Source organism: Vipera berus (assembly GCF_964194415.1).
Source record: "Vipera berus genome assembly, chromosome: 2".
NCBI classification, from domain to species: Eukaryota; Metazoa; Chordata; class Lepidosauria; order Squamata; family Viperidae; genus Vipera; species Vipera berus.
The window spans coordinates 72,941,383-72,958,812 of NC_138203.1; the positions used below are offsets into that span (position 1 = coordinate 72,941,383).

Consider the following 17,430-nt stretch of genomic DNA (forward strand, 5'->3'; position numbering starts at 1 on the left):
TCTCTGTAGCTGTCTTAAGCAGGCAAAATGATGACCATGGTCATCTGACAATGGTTGCTTGCTTGCTTGCTTGGAGACATTTCATTACTCAACTAGGTAATGTTAGTGCAAGTGAGCATGGGGTTTCCTGCTGTTTATATGGAGTAGTTTGCCGATTTTGGTGAGGGTGGACTTTCTGCTTATCAGAATGAGAGGATTAAGGGGATATGATGATGGATGATTAAGTTCCTTATCAGAATGAATGTGCTCATTTTCTAAGAAATGAAATTCTTTATTGTATTTGAGCTTTGTGCCTTGGTTACACCTTGACGTACACACACAAGTAGTCAAGGTGTAACCAAGGCACAAAGCTCAAATACAATGCAAAATTATAACATGCACCTAGCTTCAGACTTCTTTATATTGCTGCATTTTTTCTTGAATTTTCCACCTAAGATGCCTGGGGATTTGGAATTTGGCTTACTTGGCTTGGAGCCAGACCAATCTTCAGTTCTTTCCATGAGAGAAAAGAAGAAACAAAGACAAAATGGAGCTGCTCCTTCTTCTTTCTAAAAGCTTACCTAAAAGGGGATTTTCCCCCCACTCCTGATTGGCTGAATTGTGTTTGATTTTCCCATGGTTTTATTCCTTCTGCCCACTACTTACCGGTATATTGCCAAGTTAGTTTTGATTGACAGATCAGATTTAGGGTCACTTTAATTCTTTCAGGTCTCAACTTTTACAATATTTGCTACACTAATAAATCTTTTTTAAAAAGCCAATTACAGTTCCCCAGTGATAAAGCTATGGCAACGTAAGCATACATAAAACCTTAAAGCACTTACTTAGGAGCGTTTTCCCTCCCCATGACACATATGAAAAGAGGGCTTGAAGCCTTTAGTAATATAATAGAATATAATGTAATAGAATGTAATAGAATACAAATATCTGGTCACAGGATATGTGGATGAACTTAAAATTCAGACTTTGCTCTGATGATACCACTAAATACTTTTGAATGGCTTTAGTGCTAAGATAGCAACGGGGACAGCTTGTGTCTCTTGCCAGAAGAATTATAAAAACTGGAATAAGAAAAAAGAAGGGCATTGAGGAAGGATACTTTCATCTCTCCAACAGCCTCAGAAGAACGGCTGGAATCTACAAGAAGATAGATGTAGCCCAACTTGCTTCAGAACAGTAGCAATATCTGTAAGTTGTTGGTTTGTGATATTAGCAATGGATGACTGAGAATCTTCACTGACATATTGCCATGCAATGTGGGAGTGGGGGAACCCTGAGGTTGGTGAAGGAATACTCCTAAGAATTTTAGGCACATTCCAACAACTCTCGGCCTACTCAGATTCCCCTAATCAACTTGTTCAGACTGAAGAAACTGTTTGGATGGGCAGCGAAAAGTCTCAAACCAACAATTAAGTTTAGTTGCCATGACTTAACTTCCAGATAATTCAACCTGGATAACTGAGAATATTCAAAGACAACAGTAGCAATAGATAAAATAAGCCAGAATTTGCATTGGGGTTTTTATTTCTAGGGGTGGGGGTGGGGGTTGTGTTGTGTTACGGTTTACAATCTTGCTCTCTATAAACTTAAGCCTTCCCTTATACTTAAGCTTATATTCATGATGTCATCATTTTTAAAAAAATATTTTTAAAATGTTTTAAAATCTTCTTGTGATCAGGATTACTTTGAACTCTCTCATATTCAGCTCTAAAATTTGGGGACAGTAATTCTTTATTCATAGCAGACCACCCCCATCTAGTGGGTTGTCAAAGGTCCTGTATTTTCTTTGTGATTTTTTAATTAATTTCCACACTGCTGAATTATTATATTACACTGACAATATGCATTGCAACATCTGAAATTAAAAACAGGTTATATACATTTCATTAACCCACGTATTAGCAATAATGATTTTTTTCTGAATGTACTGCCTCCTAAAAGAGGAGGAATGGTTGATTCTTCTACTTTTCATTCCATGTGTGATGGAATTCTCTTAGTCTATAAATGAAAACTGAACTTTGCCCAAGTTAATAATGTGTGATTCACTGCCTCCTTCAGAACAACAGAAACATGGGGCATTTCCCCACTGTCTTAGCCAAGCGCTATTCACTTTTCCTTGAACTAATAAACTACTAGATATACATTTGCTGTCCTGATGGGTGGCTAATTGGCACTATCTTGATTTCACATGTGAAGATACAGGGATTTGTTGATTTCTGATTTTGCTGTCCTCCCTCCCCTTCATGTCTTGAGACAGCAGGAAAAATCTGCCAATTGAGATGCTACAGCAGGAAAAGGGTAGAGCTATCATCTTTAGATTTCTTCCTAGGTTCCTTTCCAGCAACCAAAACTACCTAGCTCAGATGATTTTTTGGAAAAAGGAATCACAAAGTGAGCAAATTCTCTTCCTTTTATTTGCTCTCTTTATACAGGTAACCAGTGTGGGAGGGGGAAGGGGTTTCCTCCCGTCATTCCATTACTTCATTATTTCAGTACACTGACACCAAGAGACACTACATCCACGTCTGTCCTGCTGTATTAAAACTCCAGATGTTATTCCATGGGGTTCTAACCCTATATTGGGAACTGAACTCACTATTCTGCACACTTTACAGTGCATTAAGTTTAGGAGATAGCCAAATCCTGGTCCTTAGCAGTTGCAAAAGAAATATACAGGTGCTACCAGAATAGTATACAGTATGATCCACCTTTTCAAAGCAGAGAAATATTTTTATTTCAATGTTTCATTAAATCAGTGAGAACAATTGAATACAATATCTACAATACTGCCCCAGAGCAACTATGCAAGTCTAAAAGATCACTAGTAGAGCACAGTTCTTGACAGAGACCAGAACAGAATGACACCAATCAGCCTTTCAAGTTGGCAAGGTCAAGAAACAGGCATGGCAGGGATCCAGGAATCCTCTTTATTGTTAAACTAAAATAACAGAATCTTGAAAGCTATTCAGGATTTCTCTCTGCCCCACCTTATGCTGAAGAAAATCAAGGTGGGGTTATTTTGTGTTTCCTTCTCACTTTCCTCAGGACTGAGTAATCTTTCCTGGAAGTCCTACCTTAATGGCTGGTCTTCTCTTTCTCTGTTCCTAAGGGCAGACTTATGTTCCTTCACAACAATAGATGAAACTGACACAAGAGCCAAACCTACATCATCTGAAATGGCTGGAAACAGCTTTGAAGTTCTAGAAGGCGAAGTGTAAAGATTTTACATATCTTTCAGCTGTTGTTGGATGCTCTGATTTAAGAGGAGAGATTGCTATTTAAACAATAATACAGATAAGTACACTTCAAGAGCATTTCAGTCACGGGCCTGGGAAAAAGACAAAAGCAATATCATGGAGATTGAGAAGAAAAAAAGATACTGCCAGGGTACATTTGTTACTTCGTTGGGTATAAGTGGGAAAAGAATTATGTACTAAATGTGGCTCAAGAATGGATAGAACAGAAATTGGGGGCAAATGAGTAATATATAGAGAACCTCTCTACTGATTAATTCTTGCTGCAAGAAACATCAGAATTGTGATAAAATTAGGATATGCTTTTTATTTTAAAATTAAACTCTTATCAGATAAAATTATATTATCAAAAGAAACAAAGGAACTTTGGGACAAAAATACATAATCCATCTGACATGTGCTTCAAGGCAGAGACACTACCATACACTTTGACAGCAAATTGTCACTTTTTCCATGTTCTGCTAGATCAGGGCATTTCAACCTTTTCACAGATTGTACCACTTTTAGGACATGACAATATTTGAGTACCACCAGTGCGTAGCAAGGTGTCAAAAACTTGATGACTAAAAAAAAGGGGGGGCAGGGATTTTGGGTTTTACTGATTAGATTCATTTGTTGTTATAGAAATGGCTAGTTTATAATATGGAAAAGTAAAAAGTTGAGGTTCAATGTTAATGCTTCCTTCTACTGCAACAGAGGAAGTCTGTTCTTTTTTCCTACTCCCCCTCACTTCCCCCCCTTTTTCCTCCCCACTGTCTCCTACTATTTGCTTTTGTATTTTTATATTTTATTCTATAATCTAATAAAATATTACAAACTGTAGGGAAAAAGTAAAAAAGTACCAGTTTTAATTTCTTTTGTTGCTGTTCCTTTGCTGAATCACTTTCCCTTTGCACTGACAAATGTATGATGAATTTATCCATGTTTATTAGTAAGCACCACTACCAGCTAGCTCAGGGGTCTTCAAACTTGGCATTTTTAAGACATGTAGACTTCAACTCCCAGAATTCCTCACCCACTGGCTTCCAAAATAAACCCACCTCCTTTCCGACATGCTCGTTTCCTGGCTTTTCATCAGCGCTAATTGCATTCTCCTGGCTGGAGAAAACGAACCATGGGACCTTTTCTTCCAGCAACAGATGCTGTTTCTTCCCTGTCCGTTTCCTCCCTGCCTGCTGAGCACTCCTTCCATAGCTTCTTCTCCATTCCCTTCTCTTTCCCTGTTGCCTTTTTTCCCCCTTTCCCATCCAAACCACCTCCTTTTATATCCTCTCCTCTCCTCCCCTTTTTTTTCCAGTTCACCTCCAGCTCCGCACTGCTTCTGGAAGCACCAATCAGTTGGAGCCAATCAGCTGGAGCCCTGCCAGAGCTGCTGAGGCTTCTGCCAAGCCCCGACAATCCTGCAGCTCCAGCTGCCTCTCCCTCAGGCTTGGGTCACTTCAGCTCATTCCCCTTCCCCACTACACTTTGCGTACCACCTGCCACATGGCAAAGTATCACAGGTGGTACGCGTACCACCGGTTGAAAAGCCCTGTGCTAGATCAGTAGCCCACAACCTTTTGGGCACCAGGGACCAGTTCCATGAAGAGAGGTTTTTACGTAAAACAGAGGGGGCGTGGTTTCATATGCTGCTTGCATCCCGCAGATGGAGCTTTGCTTGTTCTCACGGACTGGTTTCTGACATGTGCTAGATTTTAAAGCATACTACTTCTTAAAACTCTCTACCATATTTGGCAGATTTTTTTTGCTATTGTTGCAAACAGTAGATACTAAAATTGCTGTTGTCTGCTAATGCATAAGCAAGCATTAATATATATTGTAAATATATGGCAGGTTTCCTAAAGCAGATTAACAATCATAATAAAAGTATGCACAGCTATACAGAAAGATATAAAGTTGATTTCCTCAAATATTTTCCAACAATTCAAAGTGACTGCTTTTTTCCAGTATAAAGTACAAAAATATACATGCGATGAAGGCCTAAATGCAAGAATCTTGAAGAACAAGTTGTGCATAACTTTCCTTTTACAGCTCAGTGGTATTTGAAATTAAAACTCTATTTTTTTGGGAAGCCTGCCAAAACTGTCAGATTCATTACTTGAAAAATATTTATTTATAACTTCTCCAGTTCTGTTCATATATATTTTCAAAATGAACAATTTTAGTGGAATGACAAAAGTCTTGTGGAGCTTAATATTTTACACTGATACTACACAATTTAGTCAAAAGGGTGAGGAGAGTATTTAATAGATTATAAGCAACAAAGAACAAAGATTTCCTTAACTGTTATTTTGATTCATACAGCCACTGAACTCAAATACATGACTTTGCATAGCCGAGTAATTTCAGTTTATTTCAGGCAAAGCTAAAGCAAAGGTACCAAATTAAAACAAATGCAGATATATATATACGAGATTCTCTTATTTTACTCAATAAGGAAATTTAGAATAATTTTGTAATTATCTACATTAATCAAATATAATTAAGTTGAGCCTCAGGATAGCAAATACACCAGGTAAATGAGCTATTTATGTTTGCAGTTAAGACTGGTCATACTCTGGAAAAATGCCCACTGAATGAAGAGGTTGGTGCATTTATCTTCACTGACTACTTTTTTATCAAGCTGCCCTGATGGATAATATGAGACCAATCTTTTCAGTTTTGTGATACAGAGCTTATTTTATTTACATCATTTTAAAGATATACTTTATATCAGGCATGTCAAAACTGCCAGCCCGTGGGCCGGATGTGTCACACCAAAACCGCACCCACCCCATTGCCGGCAATGGGGAAAAAGTCGTGATACATTGCGTGACGTCACAAGTTTGACATGCCTGTTTTATATGCTTCCTAAACCTTCCTAACACAGTATATGATATTCTTAAAAGGATTTAAAATAATTACAAAATCAAATGAAGTAATAAAAGAACCCCTTGAACTCAAAATTCAATTATATGCAAATATAAACTGATAATTATCAGGGCTTTTTTTTCTCATAGAATGCTCAGAACAGAGTTCCGGCACCTTTTTTGGATGAAACCTTGTAGGGTAGGCAAGGCGGGTTGTATGACATGTGTGAGTTCCGGCACCTTTTTCTTTTACAAAAAAAGCACTGATAATTATAATAGAAATAGCCATATCACTTAGGCGTATATACCGCTTCCTAGTGCTTTACAGTATTATCTAAGTGGTTTACAGAGTCAGCATATTGGCCCCAATAATCTGGGTCCTCATTATACCGACCTTGGAAGGATGGAAGGCAGAGACAACCTTGAGCCAGTCAGGATCGAACACATGGCAGTGGGCAGAGTCAGACTCAATACTGCATTGTACTGGTGGTTGGCTGATGTCTACTGCAGCAAGATCCCACATATGGGAGGTTACTATTAGGAGAACATATTCCTTATGCCTGCAGAATTTCTAATCAACTTTGCAAATACAAGATGGCCTTCTCGTGTATTAATGGTTTTTTGAATATATATTATGATATATCATACAAATTCAGCATAAACTCTTTATTGTCAATGTCCAGATGATGGAAGCTGACTATTGTGCTAAATAGATATGACATACAGACATTTGGATTGGGGAAATAGCAGATCAGATCAGAAACGGACTTCTGAATACAAGTGGAGAAATCTATTCTACACAGGACCTTTTCCAAGGAATGAACGAACACCTCTCCTGTACATTCCTTCAATCATCATTTTTCGGCATTTATACAAAACTATATTATCTTAGTCTTTTCTTGTACAAGCCAAATGTGCCTTCAGCAATTTCCTCATAGGGTTTGGTTTCTTATCATGCTGACAGATGTTCTATTAACCTACTCTACCTTTTCTAGTTTAAAAGGCCAGAACTAAGCAAAATACCCCAATGCTGCTTAACCATCCCATTATACAATGGAACTATTTCTTCCCATGATCCAGATGCATTGATTCTATTAATACTGCCTTCTTTTTAGCTGCTGCAGAAGTGAATCTTTCTATCTTGTTTCTGTGTGCAAAGTTGAGATTGTTTATGATAACTGGTGCTGTATAAAAATAATGTATAAATAAGGCAGAAAGTGAAGAGGAACTAAAGAGCCTCTTGTTGCGAGTGAAAAAGGAAAGTGCAAAACTTGGGTTGAAACTAAACATTAAGAAAACCAAGATCATGGCATCCGGCCCTCTCAATTCCTGGCAAATAGATGGGGAAGAAATGGAGGTAGTGACAGATTTTATTTTCCTGGGCTCCAAGATCACTGCAGATAGGGACTGTAGCCAAGAAATTAAAAGACGCTTGCTCCTTGGGAGGAAAGCCATGGCAAATCTAGACAGCACACTAAAAAGCAGAGACATCACCCTGTCAACAAAAGTGCGTATAGTCAAGGCTATGGTCTTCCCAGTTGCAATGTATGGCAGTGAAAGCTGGACCATAAGAAAGGCTGAGCGCCAAAGAATTGAAGCCTTTGAACTATGGTGCTGGAGAAGACTCCTGCGAGTTCCTTGGACTGCAAGGCGATCAAACCGGTCAGTCCTAGAGGAGATCAACCCTGACTGCTCTTTAGAAGGCCAGATCCTGAAGCTAAAACTCAAATACTTTGACCACCTAATGAGAAGGAAGGACTCACTGGAGAAGAGCCTAATGCTGGGAAAGATTGAGGGCAATAGAAGAAGGGGACGACAGAGAATGAGGTGGCTGGATGGAGTCACAGAAGCAGTAGGCGTGAGCTTAAATGGACTCCAGAAGATGGTAGAGGACAGGAAGGCCTGGAGGAACATTGTCCATAGGGTCGCGATGGGTCGGACACGACTTCACAACTAACAACAACAACAACAAAAATAGAGCTCTGAAAAATCCAAGCTGGTACTTAATTTCAGGATGTCACAAGACCATTCATCCCTTGGATGGAGTTGTTTAACCAGCTGGAATCCCAAGCTAGCCACATTTATCCATCTTTTCCATAGAGACATGATGATAGACAGAGCTACTTTACTGAGATCACAGTACACTATCCATAACATTTCATTGCTCTATTGATAAACTAATCATCTTATCACAGAGAGTGAACAAGGAGGGGTGGGAGTGGAATTAGTTTGACACAACTTGTTTTTGATGAATCCATGTGGTTTCTAGTAATGGCAGCACCAAGTGTTGGTATGCATGCTGCTTTCTTAAAAGCTGTATCTTTTTTTAAACTAAATTTTAAACAAAAGAAAAACAATGCAAATGGTAGAAATAAACAAAGAAAATAAGAAAGAATAGTCAATAAGAGAGAAAATAGAAAGGAAAAAGAAAGGGTAAAAAGGAAGGATAAAGGATTCTAATCTCTGACAGTGGTTATAAATGCATTTATTTTACCCTCTTTAAAGGTTACGTCATACTTTGACACAAATGCTGTTGAAAGTCTGTTCTAGCATTTTATCCAGGACCAATGATAAATCAATGGTAATTTCCCAGTTTCTATACCTCTATTTTGGAATATCAAGATTATGTTTTCCCCAACCTTTTGGCACTTCATTACTTCTCTGAAGATAACAGTAAGTAGTTCTGACATCACCTTTATGTTTTACTTTTCAACTTCTTAGAAAGTTGAATTCAAGCTTCTTTTTTTCAAGATGGTCCACATTACCAATATATGATGATGAGGGACTTTAGGCATAGATAATTGCTCATTAGAAAAGAAACAGGTTTGGCAAGACAGGAGCCTTGCGGTTACTAAAATGGCTTTAAACCAGAAAGGAAGAAAGAGACGAAGAGTAGTATAACACCTGATGCTCTATTATCATGACTGCCAATGATAATGAAGGTGCTAACAAAAAAAAGAACAGTAACATCACGGTAGCTATTTATTACACTAGCAAGCCAGAAGATGTACACTTTAAAAAAAATATCAAAAGATTGTGTTCCTGCTAATAAGAGACTTCAGTTGCCTTAATATCTCCTAGAAAACTCAACTAATAGTGGTAGATTTTTAATCATTCTGAAAACATTTCATTTTTTTTAAACAACGAAAGAAGCCTGCAGGAGAGGGAGACAGTGAGAGGTTATTTATCCTGGAGAGTTACTGATGAACATTGATTGACTTGGATGTCACGCAGACTGAGAGGTCACTTGGAGGAAAGTGATCCTCCTGCTCCTCCTCCCATGACTTTTGTGAAGTTAAAACTGGAGACGTTACTCAAATCTATTGCTTTGACTACTCTGAATGAGAGAGTTGCAGCTGCAACCATTTAATAATATCATTTCTAGCTTTCTTAAATCAACAGGAGTTGGATTTTATTTAAAAAAGGTACTAATTATTATAATAATAATAAAGTTGGAAGGGACCTTGGAGGTCATCTAGTCCAACCCCCTGCTCAGGCAGGAAACCCTATACCATTTCAGACAAATGGCTGTCCAGTCTCTTCTTAAAAACTTCCAGTGTTGGAGCATTCACCGCTTCTGGAGGCAGGTTGTTCCACTGGTTAATTATTCTAACTGTCAGGAAGTTTCTCCTTAGTTCTAGGTTGCTTCTCTCATTCATTCCATTTGGTAACATCCCAAAGTAAAGCATTTTCAGATTATAAACTTTAATGCAGCAATATGCTACTAGCAGTGAAGACAAGGCAGTAATGCCCCCATGAAACATTAAAGAAATTCAGTGCTTCAGGAGAATGCTCTATTAAATCAGCCTACTGTAAAGTATACACTTTTATAATAAGTTTTATTCATGCATTTCTCCATGCTCATTGGGGTTGACTGCTAAATCTCCATCTCTAACTGAATGACTCTCTGTGTATTCTGGATCAAGCTGCTGTATTGTGATTGATCCCTTTGTTAAGACCCCTGTGCTGGTCTATATAAGCAGATGTTATCACTGTTAACAGCTCTCTTCCAGATAGCAGAACTCATGAAATACCTTGATCATCCAGAAATACCTTTATATTCATGCAGATGAGATTACAGCAGACAAGGTGTGGTAGATGATGAAATGGGCGGTAATTCAAGGTCAAAAGACAGTTACGACTCCCAGTGTCTGCACACATATCTGCCGGTTATGGAGGAGCACATGTGTGTCTCGGTTATGGAGGAGGAGAGTCCCCAGGGAGAAAGAAGGAGGAAGTCCATCCCAGAAAGGGGAGGGGTGTAGGACACATGGTCAGGAGGAGGAAATATGTCATAGGGAAGGAGGGGTTAGCTGACCGAGATAAGATAGCATATTATAATTTTCCCAAATAACCACGTGGTGGCAGCACACTGATAATCTGAGAAACATAATATTCTACAGACCCTCTGATAGATTTCTGCACATGTGTATTTTTGAGTTGTTTCCTGGGGAACCATACAGCTCTTCAGTTAGAACATCAGAAATAGCAGAGAGGTTCCCCCCCCCCAGAAGACAGCATATCTTTTCCAGCAAATGATCATCATGGCTACAAGGATGTTCAAAGGTACATTCTGTGAAAGGGTATATTCTACACAGGATAAAGTGATTTGATTTGCAGCCATATGAAAAGAATGGACACTTCCAACAAATATCCTGGAATTTTTTTACAGCAAACAGGGACTCAACAGGAGACATGAGGAGATTCTTATAGGACTTTTGGAGCAGAACAATTTCTTAGAATAAGAAACTTTGATTGGATTGGAAGAATCATACTTAGCCTGTGTTATGTCAGGTAACCAAGTCTCCAATTAATGGCTTTTGAACAAGTAACATTGTCAGTAAACTCAGTTTGTGGGTCCTTCATATCTGTTGGCAAAATCCATTTACAACAGCAGCAACAACGCAAAAACAGCAACAACCATTATATTGCTAGTAAAATTTCCTTGTGACTATAGCCATTTGATCTGAGCAACAAATCTGAATACTGAAATAGAAAAGTTGAAAAAAAAAATCAGATGCAGCACAGAAAAAATGCCGGATGGAAAGGTAAAAATTACCTGCTAATTAGACAAATAAAAATAGGTGCAGCATATTTGCCCAAGGAGGGACTCCTTCAATAAGGACACCAGATGTATTTTGCAGTCCAAAGAGTACAAATTATACTTGAATCTCATTCTTCTGGCTTTTATTGTCCATGGGACTTTTTCTACAGACCACTCAATGTCTCATTTTTTTCTAACAAGCATTTAAAAGAAAGTCTTCATTTGTTTTAAAAATCCCATCAACTCTATGAAGTCAGGATAGGAGGCAATGCTCAATATTTACTTTTGTGAAACATATTATCACCCTTAAGGGCTTCCCATGTTCTCTATTCAACAACACAAAATAGCAGCAGTCTTTTTTTCCAAAAGCCACAGAAAATTTGGCACTAGTTTTCCAAGTTACACAGAGATAACATCATTCTTCTCAGCATCTGTGAACTGCATACATAATGCACAGCAAACAGAAGATGGCCTTTATACCAGCTGCATTCTGTTTTATTATTTTCCAGAAGCACAGCTCAGTGGCTAATATACTGGATATGTGCCCGGGACATTTTTTTCAGTACTCAGCTCAGGCAAAGACTCAAGGATGGCTTTAGGCAAATCTGTAAGTAAAAGTAATAATACCTATGGAGATTCTCAGTCATCCAGGTCATAGTTATCCCAAAAGTGCTTTTTCACAAGGCAACCTGTTTTTCTTTGAAAACATTTCACTTCTCATCCAAGAGAAGTTTTGCTATACTATTCAGATGTAGCTGTCTTCCTTCATTATCCACGTTCGCATTTTGCTGCTAACTTACCGTATTTTACTCAAGAGCAAAAGCAACCATAACATTAGAAAAATAATATAATTTTAACACTTGAGGACCTGAAACAAAACATACTGTACAGCGATACAGAAATCTGGTTGACTGGAGGCATCTCTAATTTACTTCTGGATCAACTAAGTAGACAAAGATTTTTAAAAAAAAGATGTTATGGAGTCCATACAGCACCTGTCTTTTCCCACAATTGTGAGACAGCTACAGATGACAACAGTAGCATCTCAGGAAAAGTCACTGCTGATTTAAAGAACTGTAAATAGCTACTACATTTGGGTTTACGTGCTCCAAAGCACCTGTTCCGATTTTACTTTGAAACAGAGCCTGAGCCTGTAATTCAGTTTTTACAGATTTGTATATTACAATATCCGAAGCCTTTTAAGAGCACTCCGTGTCTTCGCAGAGGTGTATCCTATGTAGTTTCAGGGTCAGCTCCGACATTATGGACAGTGTAGTTTGGTTATATGTTAATTCATTTTATTGATTTGTTGTTCAAAATGTCGGAGCTGACCCTAAAAGTAAATGGAGTATACCTCTTGCAAACACTACGGAGAAAGCAATACATCTAGCCTTCTCATCTGCTAATGTGAGAACCCGATCTCATTTCTATTAAGCCTCAATCAATTGTAGACCATAGTGGGGGGGAAAAACACACACATTACAGAAAAAAAAGATAATTTTTCCAAATTGCAGGAACAGCCTACTTAGGAATCGATTCTGCTATTGTCCCCTCGGGCAGCACATATTAAACGAAAAACATAGCAAAGCCTGGAGAGGTATGGCCACATCTAGACAGGCAGTTTAACTTTACTCCAGGTGGCACAAAGTCTGCCAGCATATTTTTTTTTCTCTCTAGGCACCTGTTCCCTGTTGTCCCTTAACTGCAAGGCCAGTGAGTGATCCTGTCCTCATGCTCTCAATATGGGAAAATTTAAGGAAAGCAATAGGTGATTTCTTACTAGCAGGAAAAATATTACATGTATTTGTTGTAATGTGTTGGGATGAGCTGGACTTGGTAGGAGGTAGGTTCCAACAGAAAGGTAGGCCTGTAACTATTTTCGTAAGTACGTTCATCTGCCTGAATCTGATTTGTAAGGTAGATTGAGATTTTTCACATCTCCTGGTTTCCTGGGAAATCCTTAATGACTTGGGGATCAGGACACTGTAGCCCTCACCCAACCCATGTATTATTCATGGCTTCTCTTACAACCACAATGGAGCCCAAAGTTTCTGTTGTGAGACATTCGTTAATTGACTTTTTCCCCATTTTGTGACCTTTCTTGCTACAATTCTTAAGTGAATCACTGTAGTTGATAAGTTAGTAACTTAGTTGTTAAGTGAAATCTGGCTTCTCCATTTACTTTGCTTGTCAGGTCGCAAAAAGTGATCACATGGTCCTGGGACACTGCAACTGTTGCAAATACAAGCCAGTTGCCAAGCATCTGAATTTTGATCACATGAGCATGGGGATGCTGCAAAGATCATAACTGTGAAAAACGATCATAAATCACATTTTTCAGTGCCGTTGTAACTTTGAACAGTCACTAAATGAACTGTTGTAAGTTATAGTTATAGTTAGTTTATTCGATTTCTATACCGCCCTTCTCCCGAGGGACTCAGGGCGGTTCACAGGGCATATATAAATAGCAGTACAAAAATTAAAAAGAAATTAAACCAATGCCCAATTAAAATACAACAACGATAAAATAGTAAAAAACCCATTAAAAAACCCATATTCCCCCATCAGGCCAGACCAGCTAGTTCAAATAAGTGGGTCTTCAGCCTGCGGCGGAAGGAGCGAAGGTCCGATGCCATCCAGAGCTCAACCGGCAGTTGGTTCCATAATGCCGGAGCACCCACAGAGAAGGCCCTCCCCCTGGGGGCCACCAGTCGACATTCCCTGACCGGAGGCACCCTGAGGAGGCCCTCTCTGTGGGCCTACTTGTATTTATTCTCTCTCATCTTTCTTTCTTGCTCATCCTTATGTCATTTTTTTCTCACACACACACTCATCTTTCTCCATCATTCATCCTTCTACCCTCTTCTTTCTCACACATTTTCACTGCTTTTCCATTTGCTCTCTCATGCTTTCTCTTATTCATCTGTCTCCTCTTCCTTATCTCTCTCTCTCTCTGCCCTAAAACAAGAGACTGGGAGATATTAACCAGTAACGGATAGAGGATGATCCTGCTCATTCAGTACCACTGCAGGCTACATGTCAGCCAGAACATTTTTTTAAGTACACGTCTAGCTGTCTCATGTTAGACTGCTACATCTGTGTAAATAAAGAGCCTGGTTGGACTAGTAAACTGTCAAAGTCCCTTCCAGACCTTGGATTCTACGAACACCTGGTGCCTGATCATTCCTGCTTCCCAAATCAAAATGGGCATGGAGGGAAGTTCCAAGGAACTGGAGGTAAAGTATCTGCTTGTAGCAGCTAAAAGCAGCAAAGGAGACCAGGATCGATTCTGGCTGTGGTCAACGCTTCTAACATACAGTAGCTGCTGAAGCACCACAAATTGTGCATAATTCTGCAGCCTGTGTCAGCAGAAGGTAGAAAATGTGTTAATCCTAGATCAGATAAATACAAAGTTAGGTGGCCTCAGACGTGGGCTTTGGATGAGAAGGAACATCATGAGGACACGTCCTTAGAGACCAGTTGGCATGGTTCGGGCTGATTTGTTCTGTTCATTCACTATTGGAATAGGTATAACCAGGGCTTTTTTTCTCATAGAACGCTCAGAACGGAGTTCCGGCACCTTTTTTGGATGGAACCTTGTAGGGTAGGCAAGGCAGGTTGTATGACATGTGTGAGTTCCGGCACCTTTTTCTTTTACAAAAAAAGCACTGGGTATAACCAAACAGTTATGAGACATTACAGTTAAATGCACATCTGACCTATAGAACTACCATGCCTTTCATAAACAATTTTTACATTTCAAAGCTTAATTAGGAGTTGGTGTCTAATTTGAACACAACTCAGTGAAAGTTCATGCTCACTGGAATTTAAGATCAGCAGCTCAATTTGCTTCCTAGAAGTATACATGTTAGGGCTCAACCCTCAAATATGTGTAATAGAAAGGGGGGGAAATAAGACCTGCATACATGCCATAGTTTATTTTTTCATTTCATTTTAAATGATACACATGTAAGAGTTCAGAAATAGCAACAATTCTATGGCAGCAACTATGGATATTAAGAGGAGCTACAAAGTAATCTTCCATATTGTATCTGTTCATTTATTAATCAAACTGGCATGCTGCCTGACTCCCAATGATTCTGGCTACACCTCACAACAATCAAAAGCATGGCAATTACCATAAAACCAATTAACAGAAGGGGAAACGAGACAAAAGATGACAAGGACCACAGATTGGACGGAAACAAATCAAAGGATCCCATCCTCCCTTGTTCTGTGCTGTACCATTTTGTTTTACTCCTCAAAAGTAAAAAAAAAAAAGTTGGGAAGTCTGAGTAGTACACAACACAAGTAAGTTCTCGGGGAAAATCTCGGCAACCTTTACAAATCTAGGATAGTAGTAATAATAATAATAATAATAATAATAATAATAATAATAATAATAATAATAATAATAATAAAATAGTAATAAATAGTAATAAATAATAATAATAATAATAATAATAATAATAATAATAATAATAATAATAATAATAATAATAATAATAATAAAACCTTTTAAGACTGTCTGCCCAACTCTTCTAGCATCTCTCATTCTACGCATTCTCACGTGAAACAAACAAGCAATACAGATGCGGATTAGTTATGGACGGGAGGGTTCCCCACGCAAGGCTTCTACTCCCGCGGGGGACCCTTGGCCGCTTTCCACTATCAGCCCACAGAGCGAAAACCCCGCACGCGCAAGTTCCCCGCCGCCGCCGCCCGCATTCTCACAACCGGCAAGACCCCGTTCCCCTCGCGCCTAGAGAAAGCCGCTGCAATCCCTCGCCAGGAGCCGGCAGGGGAGATGAGAGAGGCCCGGCGGCTGCTGCTGCTGCTGCTGCCGCCGCCGCCGCCTCGCATTCTCCCGAGCTCCCCCTCGGCAATTTTAGGATTCAAGCCCAGGAGGCGCAGAGGCTCCTCGGGACCGCCGAGAGAGGAAGGCAAAAGAAGCGGCTCCCGGAGAGCGCGAAAGGCGCCGCTGGAACTTTCCGCGGAGCTCCTCCCGGGCCCAGAAGCCTCCCGCGTCTTTCCGGGAAAGCTCCGCGCGGCCGGCCCCGACTCCCGCGCCCCTCCCCGCCCGGCCACACCTGCCCGCCCCGCTGGCTTTACTTAACCGTCTGTCACGGCCACCTCGGCGCCTCCGTCCCGCGCGCAAAGCTCCAGGCGGAGGAGGGCTTTCGGGGCGGGCTGGGAGATTGGCAACCCTTCCCGGAGCTGCTCCTCAGTGAGGAAAAGCAGCCGGACGCTGCACTGCAGAAGCTGGCCGGGTGGAGCAGCCATGGATGCCGATGCCGCCGCCGCCGCCGCCCTCGGGCACGGACGGGGGAGGCGGCGGGAAAGGCCGGCGCCCGCAGACGGGAAGCGGCCGAGGCGGCTTCTGGTCGGGGCGTCTCAAGCCGGTTGGCTCGAGCGAGCGGGCCGAGGCTAGAGGCGGGAAGGGAGCCGAGGCAGGCGGCGAGCGGCGAGCTTTCCTTTCGAACGAGCTCCCCATCGGAGATGCCGCCTCGCTGGCTTCGGCATCTGCAGCAAATCGGGCTCCCTCTCTCCGTTTTCCTCCCTCTTCCCGCACTTCCTCTGGAAAAAAGGTCCCCCGAGCGAAAAACGATTTGCGCGCTCACAGGACGCCGAGGGGACGTCAAGCGAGCTGCGGTGCGCTCGCTTCCCGTTGTCAAGAGCGACGCCTGCCGGCTGCCTTTGGAACTGAAGACGTGGGCTCTCCAGGAGATCCAATCGTGCCGCTGACAACAAGCGTGCGCAGCGTACACGCGTCGGTCTGTCTTTGTTCGTCCGTCCATCTGTTATCCCGTCTATCCATCCATCCGCTATTTATCCATCTATCCGTCCGTCTAATTCAGGGGTCTTCAAACTTGTCCCTTTTATGACTTGTGGACTTCAACTCCCAGAATTCCTTAGCCAGCGTTCCTGGCTGAGGAATTCTGGGGGTTGAAGTCCACAAGTCATAAAAGGGACAAGTTTGAAGACCCCTGGTCTAACTATCTAATTACTTTTCTGGCTTCCATTAAGTTGGAGTAAACTACTACTACTACTGGATTTTTCCAACATTTCTACCGGCATGTTCTAGAATATGGAAACATTTCTACCGGCATGTTCTAGAATATGGAAACATTTCTACCGGCATGTTCTAGAATATGGAAACATTTCTACCGGCATGTTCTAGAATATGGAGTGGTATATCTTATTAAGAGAACCAGTCGGACAAGACACCAGGCTGGAAACCAAAAGACTATAAGGCCAGTCTGAGCCAGGAGAAAAGCAGGTG

General features: G+C 40.7%; 1 protein-coding gene across 3 annotated transcripts in view; it reads right to left on the reverse strand.

Moving 5' to 3' along the window:
* LOC308661544 (histone-arginine methyltransferase CARM1-like) overlaps nucleotides 1-16,711 on the reverse strand; it is a gene marked incomplete at its 3' end in the record, with an annotated part of 61,634 nt that extends 44,923 nt beyond the window's left edge. For 2 of the 3 annotated variants that reach the window (XM_081316511.1, XM_081316512.1), the window contains exon 1: nucleotides 16,265-16,711. In XM_081316511.1, the coding sequence (XP_081172637.1) occupies nucleotides 16,265-16,430 (166 nt within the window). In that variant the 5' untranslated portion in view covers nucleotides 16,431-16,711. Of the gene's footprint in view, nucleotides 1-15,662; nucleotides 15,836-16,264 lie in introns of those variants that run through there. The other variant, XM_081316513.1, reaches the window with a different exon arrangement.
* Nucleotides 16,712-17,430: the final 719 nt, after the last annotated feature.